Source organism: Pipistrellus kuhlii, unplaced genomic scaffold (assembly GCF_014108245.1).
Source record: "Pipistrellus kuhlii isolate mPipKuh1 unplaced genomic scaffold, mPipKuh1.p scaffold_m20_p_31, whole genome shotgun sequence".
NCBI classification, from domain to species: domain Eukaryota; kingdom Metazoa; phylum Chordata; class Mammalia; order Chiroptera; family Vespertilionidae; genus Pipistrellus; species Pipistrellus kuhlii.
Window position 1 is genome coordinate 530,001 of NW_023425531.1, and position 15,044 is coordinate 545,044.

General features: G+C 47.8%; 1 protein-coding gene across 1 annotated transcript in view; it reads right to left on the minus strand.

Annotated features, from left to right (window-relative positions):
• DNAH3 (dynein axonemal heavy chain 3) overlaps nucleotides 1-15,044 on the minus strand; it is a 173,778-nt gene that overhangs the window by 34,558 nt on the left and 124,176 nt on the right. Inside the window, 9 exon segments of the mRNA XM_045589319.1 lie at nucleotides 908-1,073; nucleotides 1,846-2,512; nucleotides 3,698-3,841; nucleotides 4,035-4,191; nucleotides 4,278-4,401; nucleotides 6,181-6,214; nucleotides 6,216-6,361; nucleotides 8,464-8,758; nucleotides 10,424-10,527. Coding sequence (XP_045445275.1) covers nucleotides 908-1,073; nucleotides 1,846-2,512; nucleotides 3,698-3,841; nucleotides 4,035-4,191; nucleotides 4,278-4,401; nucleotides 6,181-6,214; nucleotides 6,216-6,361; nucleotides 8,464-8,758; nucleotides 10,424-10,527 — 1,837 coding nt within the window.

The window sequence follows — 15,044 nt, forward strand, 5'->3', positions numbered from 1 at the left end:
CAAAAAAACAAAAACAAAACAAAAAAACAGGCTGCAAACTGGACCTGTAGGAGCCATCGTTTGCTGACTGCTGCATTGAGCTGCACTGGGCAGCATGCTGCAAGCTCCCATGGTTTTGAAGGGAATATCTGCAATGACTATAAAAAAGCCCATGTGATTTTCATTGGTAACAAAGCCACAGGCCCTGCTAATACTCCTGGGCTTACTGCCTACATTCACCCTGGAAGAAAACGCAAAATCCCAGCGGGATGTGAGAACGAGGTGTAGACTCCCCCATTTATAGTCACTCATCCCCGGAGCTCCACTCATGGGCCTATTTACCACAGTGAACGTCAGGAACGCTTATCTTCCTTTCACATTTGTCTTTACTGTCTCACTTCATTCCTGCTGTGTGTGCTCCGCGTGAGTGGTGCCGGTCTTACGCAGGTGGGTTCCGACTGACGGCGAAGAGTGTGTTACGTCCAGTAGGAACGCATCTCCCACGTAACAACCCAAGGGCCTTCTGCATTCAGGTTCTTACACCGTGGCAGCAGCACATTCCCAGCACATTCCCAGCACAATCCCAAACAATACGGTTTTACTCTTTTTCAGAAACAATGTTTTATTTATTAAATAGCTAACTAAATTTGATTTAAAAGTGTTTTACTTATTAAATAGTTAACTAAATTTGATTTAAAAGTGTTTTACTTATTAAATAGCTAACTAAATGCGATTTAAAAATGTTTATTAAATAGATAACTAAATGCAACTTAAACGTGTTTTATTTATTAAATAGCTAACTAAGTGTGATTAAAAGCATAAGACCCTTTAATCTAAATTGAGAAACCTTAAAACAAGAATAGAGCCAATATCTGGATTTTCAATTCAGTATATATGCTTGGGGCACTAAAATGCAGCTAACACTTACGATTTCCGAATATTGTCATCAAGTTCCACATCTTCCAGAAATTTATTAGCCACCAGCTCCAGGGCATCCGTGGGCCAGGAGTGGAACCAGTCAATCGTGCAGCAGTTGATGAGCGAAGGGAACATTCTCAGGCGGTTCCGGAAGGCGTCCCCAATGGGGCTCATGGCTAATGAGAAACAGACTGTTAGTCCCCATCCCCCACAGAGGCCCAGGCAGACCCTTTGGATCTCACCCAGGACTCGGTGAGTGGGCACGCTCCCTGCTGTGGAACCGCCATGATGAGTGCCTGGGAAGTGGGGAGAGGGAGGGTCATGGGATATTTTCATGAAGTTCTGTGATGGGAATTCAGTGACAGGTCTTCCATTTCTATTATTGTCCCTTCCAGACCCTTAGGGTTCATTTGCCAGACTAATTAGAGACATTTGATCTACATACCACAGCTCTCGTACCCAACTCCTTACAGAGGCATAGAGGCATCCGCTTGTCTCATTCCCTCCAGCCACAAAGTTTGGGGTCTATACCCCAAATGTTACTCATTTTTTATTTAGACTCAGCTGGTAGAGAAAGTGTGGTGCACAGGTACATGAGTGAGAAGGTCAGTGTGGCTGAAGGAGAGAGAGAGAGGGACACTGGTTTGAGACCAGAGTGGGGAGGCTATGAGGACAGTCTGGCAGGGAATCTTATAAAGTCACAGGGGAGGATTTGGGTCTTCATCCTAATAGAAAGCAATTTAAATGTTTTAATTCTTGGGCATGCATGCATGTGCATGAATATTCAATGGTCATATTTGCAATCTATGAGAAAACCCCATCCTGGCTCAGTGGGACAGGAAGTTCTGGAGCGGATAAAGGTGGGCATAGAGAGCCTAGTTAGAGGGCTGCAGAGGGGAGGCCTGAGGAGGGAAGAGGCTCGGCTTGCGTGGGTCTCTCCCTTCTCACCAAGGACAATGTGGAGGTTCTTCTTCACCCGCTCAATGAAGAAGTTGTACATAGACAGAGGGGTCACCTCAATCTTCTCGCCCACCGTCCGGGCCGCTGTCTGCATCTTCTCCACGAGGTCTGCCTTCTCGTCTGCAGGGAAGATGTTGGGCACATCGCCGGTGTTCAGAAGCATGTTGATGTCCTCCACAAAAGACTCATCCTTGACCTGGTTGTCAGCGAAAAGAAACACGGTGCTCTTGGTGGCCACGCCGACCTGCAGCATGATCTTCTTCAGGTCCTCCCGCCAATCAAGGTTGGAGTAGCTCTTGGTGATCTCGATCTGGTACAGCTCGTACGAGTTCATGAACGTGGACAGCTTGCTGGCGCTCTGCCGCCCGCTGCCCCCGATGCCCACCAGGAGCAAGTGGCCTTTGTCCTGCTTCAGGACCCTGCAGATCCTGGAGATGTGCTCGATGGCGAACCGGAACATGACCAGGGACATGGGGGCCTTGCTGATATTGTTGAACTCATCCAGGTAGTACTCCATGACCACCGTGAGCTGCTTCAGGTCCGTGATCTCATCATAGATCTTGAGGTCGCTATCTGGTTTGAAGTAATCTCCAAAGAAGAGGCTGTGGATATTGTCATCGACGATCTTTCCGGTGGGTGACAGGTGGATGAGAACCTGTGGAAAGGTAACCCCAGCCAGGCACTGAGCCAGTGGCCCGGCCAGGATAGCACCGGGAGGCACAGAGGAAGGGAACAGGGGTCAGCTTGTCTCCCTCCAGCACATCCTTCAAAGTCATGGATCATTAACAGTTTAAAAAACAAAACAAGCCATGACACGTGGGTCTGATGGTTGTAAAGACTATGCTGGAAGGACATTAGCGAAAGGCGTGTGAAGCCAGGGTCATGCTTGCCAAGCAGTAGAACATTGTTGGTCAGACTGTAAGGTTCCCACAGGCCTCTCAGGAAGGCACCACTTTTAAAAGTATCGATAGCTGCTCCTTCACCAAATAGAGGTGCAGGTGCTCCCCTGGCCCCACTCTGTGCCTAGAGTAGAAATGTTTTAGATGCTTCCTCCTGGGTTACACGGGGAGGTTGGGAGGGGGGACCACACTCTGTTCCTGGTCTCTGGCTACAATGGGAAAACACTTCTGCAGTTTTCCTATGGAGAAATCACAGCTCCTTAGAAATAGAGGTAGAACGAGCGCTGGCCAGTGTGGCACAGTTGCTTGGAGCATCATTAAAATGTTTAAATGTTTAATGTTTGGTGTATCTCATGCACCAAAACGTGGTTTGTTTAATTCCTGGTCAAGGCCCATGCCTAGGTTACAGGTGTGCACAAGAAGCAACCAATTGATGTCTCTCTTTTCCCATCATCCTCTCTCTCTCTCTCTCAAATCAATAGACATATCCTTGGATAAGAATTTTAAAAAAATAGAGGTAGAACTAGATGATTCTTAAAACAACTTTTTTTTTTTTTTTTTTTTTTTTTTTAATATGAAATGGGAAAGAGGAAAAAAATGTATGTATGGGAAATCATGGCAATCTTTCACTTGGGTTTACCAGAGCCTCAATCAATCCATGAAAACCTATAGCTCCTTTCCCAGCTCACACATTAATTTGATGGGGATATGTGTAAACAATGACATCATATAGCTGATCACTCGACTGGTTCCAGCCCTGTACGCTGCCAGGAAAGCGGAGCCCAGTCACCACATGGAGTGACATGTCGGCTCGGTGCTGTTGCTTTAGGGTCAGAGAGCAGGCCGGGAGTCTCCACTGGGAAGGGAACCTGGATTCAGACTAACATGGTCAGGTATTTGGGACCAATTCTGAGGCCAAATGATCACAGGGTCTGGCTGACCTTCTCTATGGTGTGCTTGAAGCAATTCGAGGTGGTTTCCTTCACCAAGTTGAAGAAGACCTGTCTGTCCTCTTCGTCAATCAGCCGGTCGTAGAACACCCGATAGACTTCATGAACCCAAAGCCGGATAAGCTTCTCCACTTCCTGGAAAGCAGAGTTGGTTATCTGAATGAGGTGCCAGAGGGCGAAATTCTCAGATCCCGGTTGGCGTGAGAATGAGACAAGATCATGCTTTCAGAATGTTAAGCACGAGGCCTCACACAGATTCAACATGCAGGAAAGTTCACTCTGGTGCCAGGAAGTGTGGGGAGACCTGGTGACAGAAGAGACCGCTGACCTGCAGGCGGGAGTGAGGACACAACAGCACCCCCTGGACCACGCGGGAGAAGTCGCGCAGGTTAAAGACGTAGTGTGACTTGGAGGGAGTCGGCAGGAAGTTCTCCACGGCAGCCCTGTAGATGGTCATAGTGGCCTGGACCAGCATCTTCCCGTACCTGGGGAGGGAGGAGAGGGAGGCCAGTCGAGGAGAGGCCAGACGGAGGGCCCAGACCATGTCCTGGGAGACGCAGCAACCTCTCACCTTAAGAACATCACGTCGAAGCCTTTCCCGAAGTGCCAGTCGGCAATGGCACTAAAGATCTTGGTTAAAATCTCGTCCTCAAAGGCGTTGATGGAGGTGACGTTCAGGTGGCGGGTGAATCGCCCTGGAAGACACGCACCCCCGCTCCTGGGCCCACTCCGCACGGAGCTGCTTCCCTCAGCCCCTGCCCGTCTGTGCTGTGGCCGCTCCGCCTGGGCCGTCCCAGCTTAGATTAATTAGCAACAACTAACATCACAAGTGGGTTTCCCAGCCACCAGTCCTACTGTAGGGTTCAAGGGTGCCAGTGGTGCCGCTGCCATGCTGCCCCGCGGATGCAGGTCAGCCCGGATGCAGAGTCACACTCGCTTCTAAACATGAAGGCTCACGTGACCACTCATCGCCAGATAGTCAGGCAATTGTGTTATTTTTATGGAAAGGAAGCATCCTTGCCACGTACCGCCTCCATTTGGAACCCACTCTCCCACAAACCAGCTGCTGGCAATTTGTCCCTCACATGTGTACATCTGTCTATGTTAGATATCTATGCTTCTATACCTACATATCGGCTTTATTGAGATATAATTCATATTATCTTTACATATGTACATCTGTCTATGTTAGATATCTATGCATCTGTATCTATATATCAGCTTTATTGACATATAATTCATAGTAATTTTGGTAATCTAAAACCCATTTCCAGTAACTTACTCACAAAGAGCTCATGGAAACAGCCTCTGAGTTCTTGTGTGTTGATAAGTTTTGCTTTTTCTTAAAGGCCAGCTTTGCTGACTAGAACATTTAAAAAAATATATATATTTTATTGGCTAAAACCGGTTTGGCTTGGTGGATAGAGCGTTGGTCTGCGGACTGAAGGGTCCTGGGTTTGATTCCGGTCAAGGGCATGTATCTTGGTTGTGGGCGCATCCCCAGTAGGAGGTGTGCAGGAGGCAGCTGATTGATGATTCTCTCTCATCGATGTTTCTAACTCTCTGTCCCTCTCTGTTCCTTTTTTACAGAGAGGAAGAGAGAGGAACAGAGAGTTAGAAACATCGATGAGAGAGAATCATCAATCAGCTGCCTCTTACTGGGGATGTGTCTGCAACCAAGGTACATGCCCTTGACCGGAATTGAACCCTGGACCTTTTAGTCTGCAGGCTGACGCTCTATCCATTGAGCCAAACCGGTTTCGGCAGACTAGAACATTCTTGACTCTCATTTTGTTCCGTGAGCACCCTCACCATCCCATTTCCTTATGGGTCAGGCATTGCCGTTGAGAAGTCTTAGATAACCTAACTTGATTTTGCTTATCCATCAGGTGCTCTTTTTTGCCTAAATGCCCTAAAGGTGTTTTTCTTTTTCTTTGATGTCCAATAACGTTACTAGTGTGTGCCTGGATAGTAGTCATTTTGAGTCTGCGCCTCAGGTACATGGTGTACCAAACACAGGCACCAGCCATGTATTCTCTCACAGGTGAGAAGGCCACAGAACCGGAAGTCTGCAAATGGTACTAAGATGCTTCTGTAAGGAGGTATTCTCCTAAACTGTTAGGTGAGGAGATGCTGGGAGGGGTCTCATTTATTTGTTCATTATTATTTATTGTTATTCATTATTATTTCACTTTGGCAATGTGAAGAGGGATAACAAATACCCTGGAGAACATGGGGCTGGCTGCCGGGAACACGTGTGGCACCTGAACGCTCCTTGGCCTCTGAGACTCTCTCCCTCTCCTTGTCCTATTTCCACAGCTTCCAACAGGAAGTCTCTGATGCTGCTCCCTAGAGCTGGCCCTGCTGCCCTGGCCACGGCCGCACACTCCCTCTCCCTCTGTCAGCATGGAGTGCCGGGGTCTGGCTCTGCAGGCGGCGGGTAGGGCGGAGAGGAGTGGCTTCTCTTTACATACCAGTGATGTCATTCCTTCCGCCCCCGGGGGGGCCCCATGGCTGTCACCAGCAGCACGTCCACGATGTCCAGCTTGTTCATGTCTTTCTTGTCGAACCAGTGGCCGTGGTCCATCCACTGCCGCAGCAGCTCGATGGGCGGCTGGGCCCCGTACGCCTCCTTGGCTGGCATGTTGAGGTCATCTGGGGAGAGCCAGGGCCCCACGCTGTGAGTTTAGGGGGCCCTCTGCTCTCACAGGACGCAGTCGAAGACTCTCTCTGCCACGGGAGAGACCACCGCCAGTGTCCCACCCTCACTCCGGGCGGGCTCAGCCCACGGACGCTCTGACCCAAGGAACAGGTTTCCCTGTTCTGCCCGCTGTGGCTTAGGGCTGCATGGATTGGGTCACAGGCATTTAACTTTTTTTCCGTCCCCTCAAACAACATGTGCTGGTTGTCTCCTGTGTGCTAGGTGTTTTAATTTCTGGGCGGTGATTTCTGGGGAGACTGCCACCTGCCAGCTGACAGGTATTAATGTGACCGGCAGGTGTGTAGTGGGCTCCGGCTGAGGCTGTGGTGGAGGAAGCCACACTGGCCAGAGCAGACTGGCTCTCAGCGCCCTAGCTGATGTCTGCAGTGATCGCCCCATCTCCACCGAGAGGGCGCACAGTGCAATGGGCTTACTGTCCCCACACACACTGGCTGAGAGCCCCTGGGAGGGCTGGCATTCAGGCGTTTTATGCCGATGACCTCATCCAGTCCAATAAGGACTGTCAGGAAGACCTTCACGGTGAAGTCATTAACACCGAGGGCCCTGGGTGCTAAGTCACCACATGCAGAGGGGTTGAAAGTGAGAGTCCAACCTCAGTCTACTTGGCTGAAAGCTTAAACTGTCTTTTAAAATGTTTAGTTGAATTCATTGAGGAGATATTGGTTAATACAATTATATCAGTTATAGCTATATAATTCTATAACACATCATCTGCGTATTGTATTGTGCATTTACCACCCAGCCTGCTTTTGGACTTATAAAAATAGGAAGGGAAAACAGGTTGGAAGAAAGAAGGAAGAAAAAGAAAGAAAAATAAGATTAAAAAAAAAGAACCCTGTCTTAAAAGAGCTGATGTTAGCTGGCAAGGATACACATATATGCAATGTTCATTCCCAATACGGGCGTTTTAAAAATTGGTTTGAGAGGAGAAGGTGCGAGAGAAACACTGATGTGCCGTCTGTGTTGGTTGCTCCTTGTCAGTGCCCTGACCAGAGCTCACCCACAACCTTGCCTATTGGTCCAACTCCCTAACCAGCTGAGCACCCAGCAGGGCAGAATGTGAACTGTAAAGGCAACGAGGTGAGTCAGAGGAGCAGGGCATCACTCTAAGCAAATGGGACTTTAGTCGAGATGTATTAGGCACCCAAAATCCTGGGCTTGGCCACAGTTCCGGAATTTTCCAGATGTTTCACTCTGAACAGGGAACTGAACCTTCTGGAGCCTCAGTGAATGACTAGCAAAGTGAGAATGGCAGTTAACGACCTCGCAGGGTTGTGGAGTGCAACTGGGACGAGTGAGGAAGTGCTCTGTAAACAGGTAAAATCTTGGGAAATGTCGATGTGTTATTTCACATTTACTGAGCAGGTTTTGGGTATCTTCACATCCTGATAACATATTTATTTATCTGTCACAAATGGAGTACGGATCTTATCGCAAGTGTGTGCTGCTTTCCGAGATGCAACCGGACCAACACAGCAACCCTTCTGGAGCTGCGTCTCCCCACAGGGCCCCCTGGCCCATGGCGCACGCAGCCGCACCCAGGAGAAGCAGGGAGCCTGGCTAGGCAAGGAGACCGGACCATGTCTCACAGACTGAAAAATGGCTGCCCACTGGTGTGGCTCAGTGGTTGAGCATCGACCGATGAACAAGGAGGTCAGGGCTTGATTCCCAGTCAGGACACAAGCCCTGTTGTGGGTTTGATCCCCAGTAGGGGGCGTGCAGGAAGCAGCTGATCAATTATCCTCTCTCATTTTTTGATGTCTCCCTCTCCCTTCCTCTCTCTGAAATCAATAAAAACATATTTTAAAAGTTCATAAAAACTTGGTCAACAAATACTTGGTAATGGAAGAAGTCAGAAGAAAAAGCAAAATTAAAGAAGGAAGAAAAGGAAGGAAGGAGAAAGAGCGGGAGGGAGGGAGGAAGAAGTACTACATGTTATTAATGGGAAATATTTTATCCGTCAGAGAGAAGGACTGCCAAGTGGACTGGCAGCCGAGAGGGGAGGAGCCTGGTGGCGTCCAGGCCTGCGCCTTACCCACAAACACCACGGCCTTCTTCCCGATGGGCGGCCCATAGAGGCCCTTCCGCCGCCGATCCAGCTTGGACATGATGATGTCCTGGGTCTGATAGGCGGAGGTCCGGGCAGAGAAGTTGAGGCAGTTGGGCACGTAGCTGTTTTTGGGGAGGTGCAGGAGGAAGTTGTTGGTGATGGCGGATTTGCCGGTGCCGGTGGGGCCCACAAAGAGCATCGGGATCTCGTGGTCCAGGTAGGTTTTCAGGAAGAAGGACTGCCGGGCTGTCTCCACAGTGGGGATGATGAGCTCTGAGACCTGCACCACGGAGACATGGACAAGCCTTGGGACGGCCCCTGAGGCTGGGCTCGGCATTCAGAAGACTCAGTGCCATCCCTCCTCTCTCCCACCTCGAGTGAGTACGTAATAGTCCCAGGGGCTCAGCTTATCACCCTGTGGAATGGAGTAGTGATGGCACTCGCCCACTGAGCTGGTTTAATGTGAAATGAGATTTCCTGTGTACTCAGACCCCAGCCGGATGCTATGGGCTTGGCCTTGGGCTCCTGGAACCTTGTTACTCTGAGTCCCACACCCTGGCTGAGCTCACCCCCTTGGACCCAGCCCTGTTGTTATCCGTTTGGCTTCCTGGGCAGGGAGGGCAGGCTGTTTCCCGTTGAAGCCTCCTGGGGGGTATGGGCTGGGCTCGGCTCTGGGGAAGCCTGGTCTGGGCAGCTGGGCAGCGTGGTGCATGCCAGTAGACAAAGGCTTGGCTTTTTCGGTGCGTAATTGGATCAAAGGAAAAGGATTAGCTGCCGAGGGCATTGCAGCAGAGAGGATGAGAATCGATAGGTGTTGAGCAAGGATGTTCTGCTGTTATCCCCACAGTCTTCCCAGGAACCCTCTGGGTCAGGTGTGGAATTGGCTTGAATTTTCAGATGAAGAAACCGAGGCTGGAGGATTGCTGCTCACTTGTCCAAAGATAGAGCCAATAGGTGATGGGAATGCTGAACCAGGTTTTGCTATCAAGACTGGGAACTTAGAGCAAGTTGGGTTTCATAGATTTTTATTGTCATGGACAAGGGGGAAATGTGCAGCCGAACTGAATATATTTTCTGCATGGGACTCTTATTTATATGAATTCAGCAAGATATGAAACCCCTGGAGTTCAGGTGACCCAGCTCCTTAAGGAGAATTAAAGTTTAGGGTCTCAGTGCTGGGGTGAGGGGTCCTCACCACACTCAGCCCCCGGGGTGGGCCCTGAATTCAGCCCAGCACTCCGGTCCTGCCTGTGTCTGACATGACAACATCCCACTTTCCTATCCACCTTCTGCACCCACCCTGGCTGGAACCATCTGCCTTCACCCAGAGAGGTGAGTCACGTCACCAGACGCTACAAGAGTCATCAACATGCACCCCCAGATATTGTCCCACAGGGAACAGAGGAGGAAGTGTCAGTGAGTCGAGTCATCTGCTAACCAGACAAGCTAATCAGAACCTGTGCTGCTGGACCAGAACCTGCGCTGCTGGACCGGAACCTGTGCTCCTGGACCAGAGCCTGTGCTGCTGAGCATGAGGACCCAGGACGTCCTTCTCAGGCACTTAAACAAAGGAGGTGCTCTTCTTGTCTGAGGTTCTGAGATATCACACCACCATAACCATTATTGGTCACCTCCCATGACCGATAATGGCAATGGCAATGATCAGGACAGCAGCGACCACTGATCTGCACACAGTATGCGCCATGTGTTCACCTGTGTTGTCTCCAACTCTGACAACCATCATGGGAGCGTTCTGCGCTGCTCTGTGGTGGTGGACGGAGCCAGGGGCGAAGGCGGGGTGAGGAGCCCGGCTTCCAGGCTCCGGGCACGCCCGGGGCCTGTCCTGAGGGAATGCTTTAAGATGCGGACACAGTGCGGCCCTGCTTTCCCCTCGGAGGAGCGGGGCCATTTTGGAAACCAAGCTCCAAGGCCAGCCCTCCTTTACCTTGGCGTTGGCTGGGATGTGCTCATCCTCCTTGGTGATGTACTCAGTCCACGTGTACCAGTGCCCGCTGCCTTGCTTGAGGAAGTAGAAGTCGTAGATGCTCCCTGAACCCAGAAACAGAAAGGCCGTCAGCATGGGCTCTCCTTCCCGGAGGCTCCTGCACGGCAGCCGCACGGGCGGCACCGGGACGAAGCTCACTCCTGTGCACCCGCCTGGGCTGGATCGCTCCTCTGAAGAGTGATGGCTGTGTCACACACACAACAACAGTGCTCTGTGAGCAGAGTCAAACCAGTCTGAGTAATGTAGCAGCAAGTATTAAAAATGACAAAAAGAAAGCAGCCCATCGCTCCAACCCTTACACCCGAACTAACTTCCGACGGCTCCGCCTGCGCCGCACGGCGTGGTGAGATGGGAGGGCAGACTGACCGAGAAGGCTTTTATGAGAATGGGACCACCTGACACATTCTGTTTTTAAATAAAGATGTCAAGTTTACTTTAACTTAAATCTCGAAGAGCCAACATGGGTTAAAGGACTGACTGAACTTGAGATAAGTCATTATTCATTACAAGAGAAACCGCTTCGTAAATAGAAACTTCTAAAACAGTAATTTAGAAAAGTAATTAAAGTTATTAAGGGGTTAAAGACACTGTGCTTTAAAAAATCATTTAGCCTGGACAGTGTGGCTCAGTGGTTGAGCATCCACCTATGAACCAATTCTAGGTCAGGTTCCATTCTAGGTCAGGGCCAGTGCCTGGGTTGCAGGCTCTGTCCTCTATAGGGGGCCTGCTGGAGGCAGTTGACCGGTTTCTCTCTCATTGATGTTTCTATCTCTCTATCCTCTCCCTTCCTCTCTGGAAAAAAATCAATAAAAACATATTCTAAAAGATAATTTAATCCAATTTTGTGATAGTGTTTTAACTTTTCACTGTAAAAAATTTAACAATATATGAGGATGAGGAGCATCTTGTATAATAAAGATGTAATATGCAAGTGGTCCTTATGCTGTGAAGCATAACAACCAACCGACCTGAATCACAGATCAGCAGGAGGGGTGAGGGGAGGGGGGAGAGGAGGAGGGAAGTTACAGGAGGGCGGGTAATGGGTGGAAAGCTACAGGAGGGCCACAGTGAGCTACTGGGGCACTGATTGGTGTGCAGGGCTGCCCACTATCCAGCTTCAATAGTTACCAATATTTCATAATTCTTGCCTCATCCATTTCCACATCACTATATTCAATTTCCTTCCCTTCTTCCTCCTTCCCTTCTTTCATCTCTGCCTCCCTCCCTCCTTCCCTCCCTTTCTTTCTTCCTTTCTTTCTTTGGAACATTTTGAAGCAAATCCTGCCAGTGTATTTCATCTGTAAACACACATAACTCAATGTTAGGCCCGTTTTGCTGGTTCCTTTTTATACTGTGTGGTGATTAGCTCTTACTCTTCCCTTCACCTCTCCTCCTCCAACTCCGGTTTCTAACACAGTTTTCTTCTTCCACCACAGTTCTCCTGCTCTAAGCATCAGGTCCACATTTAAGTAGATTCATTGCTCTTTATTTTGATCCATCTACTTGTTGGCTGATTTTATTTCTTTTTCCAAAGTGGGACTTCAGGGACTCCTTCTCTCAGTTTTGCACTATCAAGGTGCCTGCACTGCTCTTGTATCTGAAGAGTGCCTTGGGGGAGAATAGTATTCCTATCTCACCGTTTCTTTCCCTCAGAACCCGCACACCATGCTTTATTTATTTATCCTGGAAGTTTGCATTGCTGAGGCCCATCAGATGGCTTGCCCCTTTATTTCCTATAGATATGCCTGACAAAATCTTTTTGATACTGGATGTACAAGAATTTAATCAACTTATTTCTTTTGATCAGTTATTCTGTATCAATTTTTCTTGGGACATACCATATTCTTACAACTCATAGAAATAGTTCTTCATTTTAGGAAATATTTCTGCATTTATATCCTTGTATACATTATCTATACTTTTTTTAAAAAAATATATTTTTTATTGATTTTGTACAGAGAGGAAGGGAGAGAGATAGAGAGTTAGAAACATCGATGAGAGAGAGTCATCGATCAGCTGCCTCTTGCACACCCCCTACTGGGGATATGCCCGCAACCAAGGTACATGCCCTTGACCGGAATCGAACCCGGGTCCCTTCAGTCCCTAAGCCGACGTTCTATCCATTGAGCCAAACCGGTTTTGGCTATACTTTTATTGGGTTACCAATTTAAGCAATTAGCATTGGTTGGCTTCCATAGCAATCAAATTATTTATAATTGCTTTACTGTATGTCTTTTTTTTCTACAGTAATAATAATTATCTTAAACCTTTCCTCTAAATCATTTATTAGATGTCTAGACTTGTATGCTTTATTCCTTGCTGATTCTAATTTATTTATTAGATCTTTAATTGTGCTACTTGGTTCCCAACTTTTTTCTTTGGCTTTTTTTAATTCCTCTTTTCCTCTAATTCTATGGTTTTATCACCTTCCTACAAACTTTTAAAAGACTGCTTTATTCTAAATAAGTTCCTTACCACCAAAGCAGTATTATAAGAAATGTTAAAAGGACCTCTTTAAGAAAAAGGGAAAAAGAGACAAATAATTATAAAAAATAGAATGGCATAGAGACTAAAAAAATAATACACAACATCAATGAAACTAAGCTGGTTCTTTGCAAAGATAAACAAGATTGCTGAAACCTTAGCCACACTCACCCTAAAACAAAGAGAGAGGACCCAATAAGCAAAATCAGAAATGAGAGAGCACAGAAATACAAAGGATTGTAAGAAAATGCTATGGACAACTATATGCCCACAAATTAGACAACCTGACTGAAATGGATAAATTACCAGAAATATACAACTTTCCAAAACTTAATCAGAAAGAATCAGAAAACCTGAATAGACCTATAACAACTAATGGAATTGAAGCAGCAATAAAACTAAATAATAAAAAACACTCCCAAGACACAAAAGTCTGGAACCTGATAGCTTCATAGGGAAGTTTTACAACATTCAGAGCACTGACCCCTCTCCTCCTCAAACTACCCCAAAAAAACCCAAGAGGAAGAAACACTTCCAATACCTTTACGAGGCCAGCATTATCCTAACTCTAAAACCAGATAAAGATACTACACAGAAAGAAAATTATAGACCTATATCCCTGATGAATATAAGAATTAAAATCCTCAACCATATATTAGCAAAGTTAACCCAGCAACACATTTAGAGAGATTGTACATCGTGATCAAATGGGATTTATTCCTGGGATGCAAGGTTGGTACAATATATGCAAATCAATTAACATGAAATACCACATAAACAAAAAGAGGGATAAAAATCATATCATATTAATAGATGGAGGAAAAGCATTGGACAAAATCCAGCACCTATCTATAATAATAAAAGCATAACATGCTAATTAGACCGGACATCGTTCTGGATGTCCTTTTGGATGACCTTCCGGATGAAGCCGGGGCTGTGAGGGAAGCCCAGTCCTGGGTGCCTGGAAGTGGCCAGAGGGAAGCCCAGGTTCCGGGTGCCAGAGGGAAGCCGGTGCCAGCAGCCAGGGGAAGGAAGGCCTACTCTTGCATGAATTTTGTACATCAGGCTTCTAGTGCTATATAATAAAAGGCTAATATGTAAATTGACCAAATCGCAGAATGACTGGTCACTGTGATATGCACTGACCACCGGGGGCAGACACTCAACACAGGAGCTGCTCCCTGGTGGTCAGTGTGCCAGAAGTTGAGCTCACCGCTGGTGAGTACAGTAGTGGTGGCGGGAGCCTCTCTTGCCTCTGTGGCAGCACTAAGGATGTCCAACTGATGTCTTAGGCCCACTCCCTCGACTGACGGCTTAGGCCCGCAGGAAATGGGCCTAAGCTGTCAGTCAGACATCCCCTGAGGGCTCTGAGACTGCGAGAGGGTGCAGGCCAGGCTGAGAGATACCCCTGAGTATAAGAATTTCATGCACCGGGCCTCTAGTTTATGATAAAAATGCACAAAAGTGATTATAGAGGGAATGTATCTCAATATAATAAAGAACATCCATGACAAACACATAACCAACATCATACTCAACAGAAAAAAACTAAAAGTGTTTCCTTTAAGTTAAGATCAGCAACAACACAGGGATGGCCACTTTCACCACTCTTATTCAATATAGTGCTGGAAGTTCTAGCCACAGCGATCAGACAAGAAAAAGAAATAAAAGGCATCCAAATTAGAAAGGAGTAAGTAAAACTGTCACTATATGCAGAGGACATGATATTGTATATAGAGCACCCTATATATTCTACTAGAACAACTAGAACTGATAAGTAAATTCAGTAAAGTAGCAGGATACAAAATAAATATTCAGAAACAAATTGCATTTTATACACCAACTAGAGGCCCAATGCATGAATTTGTGCACGGGTGGGCTCCCTAGGCCTGGCCAGTGATCAGGGCCAGTCAGGGTTGGGCCAATTGGGGCCTGCTGGCTGGAGGAAGGGGTGAGGGAGGGACTATGGGTTGATTTGGACCTGTCAGCAGGGATGGGGGTGAGGGATGGGGTGTGGGAGGTTGGTCGCTGGCCCAGAGGAGGGAGCTGGCCCTTGGGGCCCTGGGAAAGGGGCTGC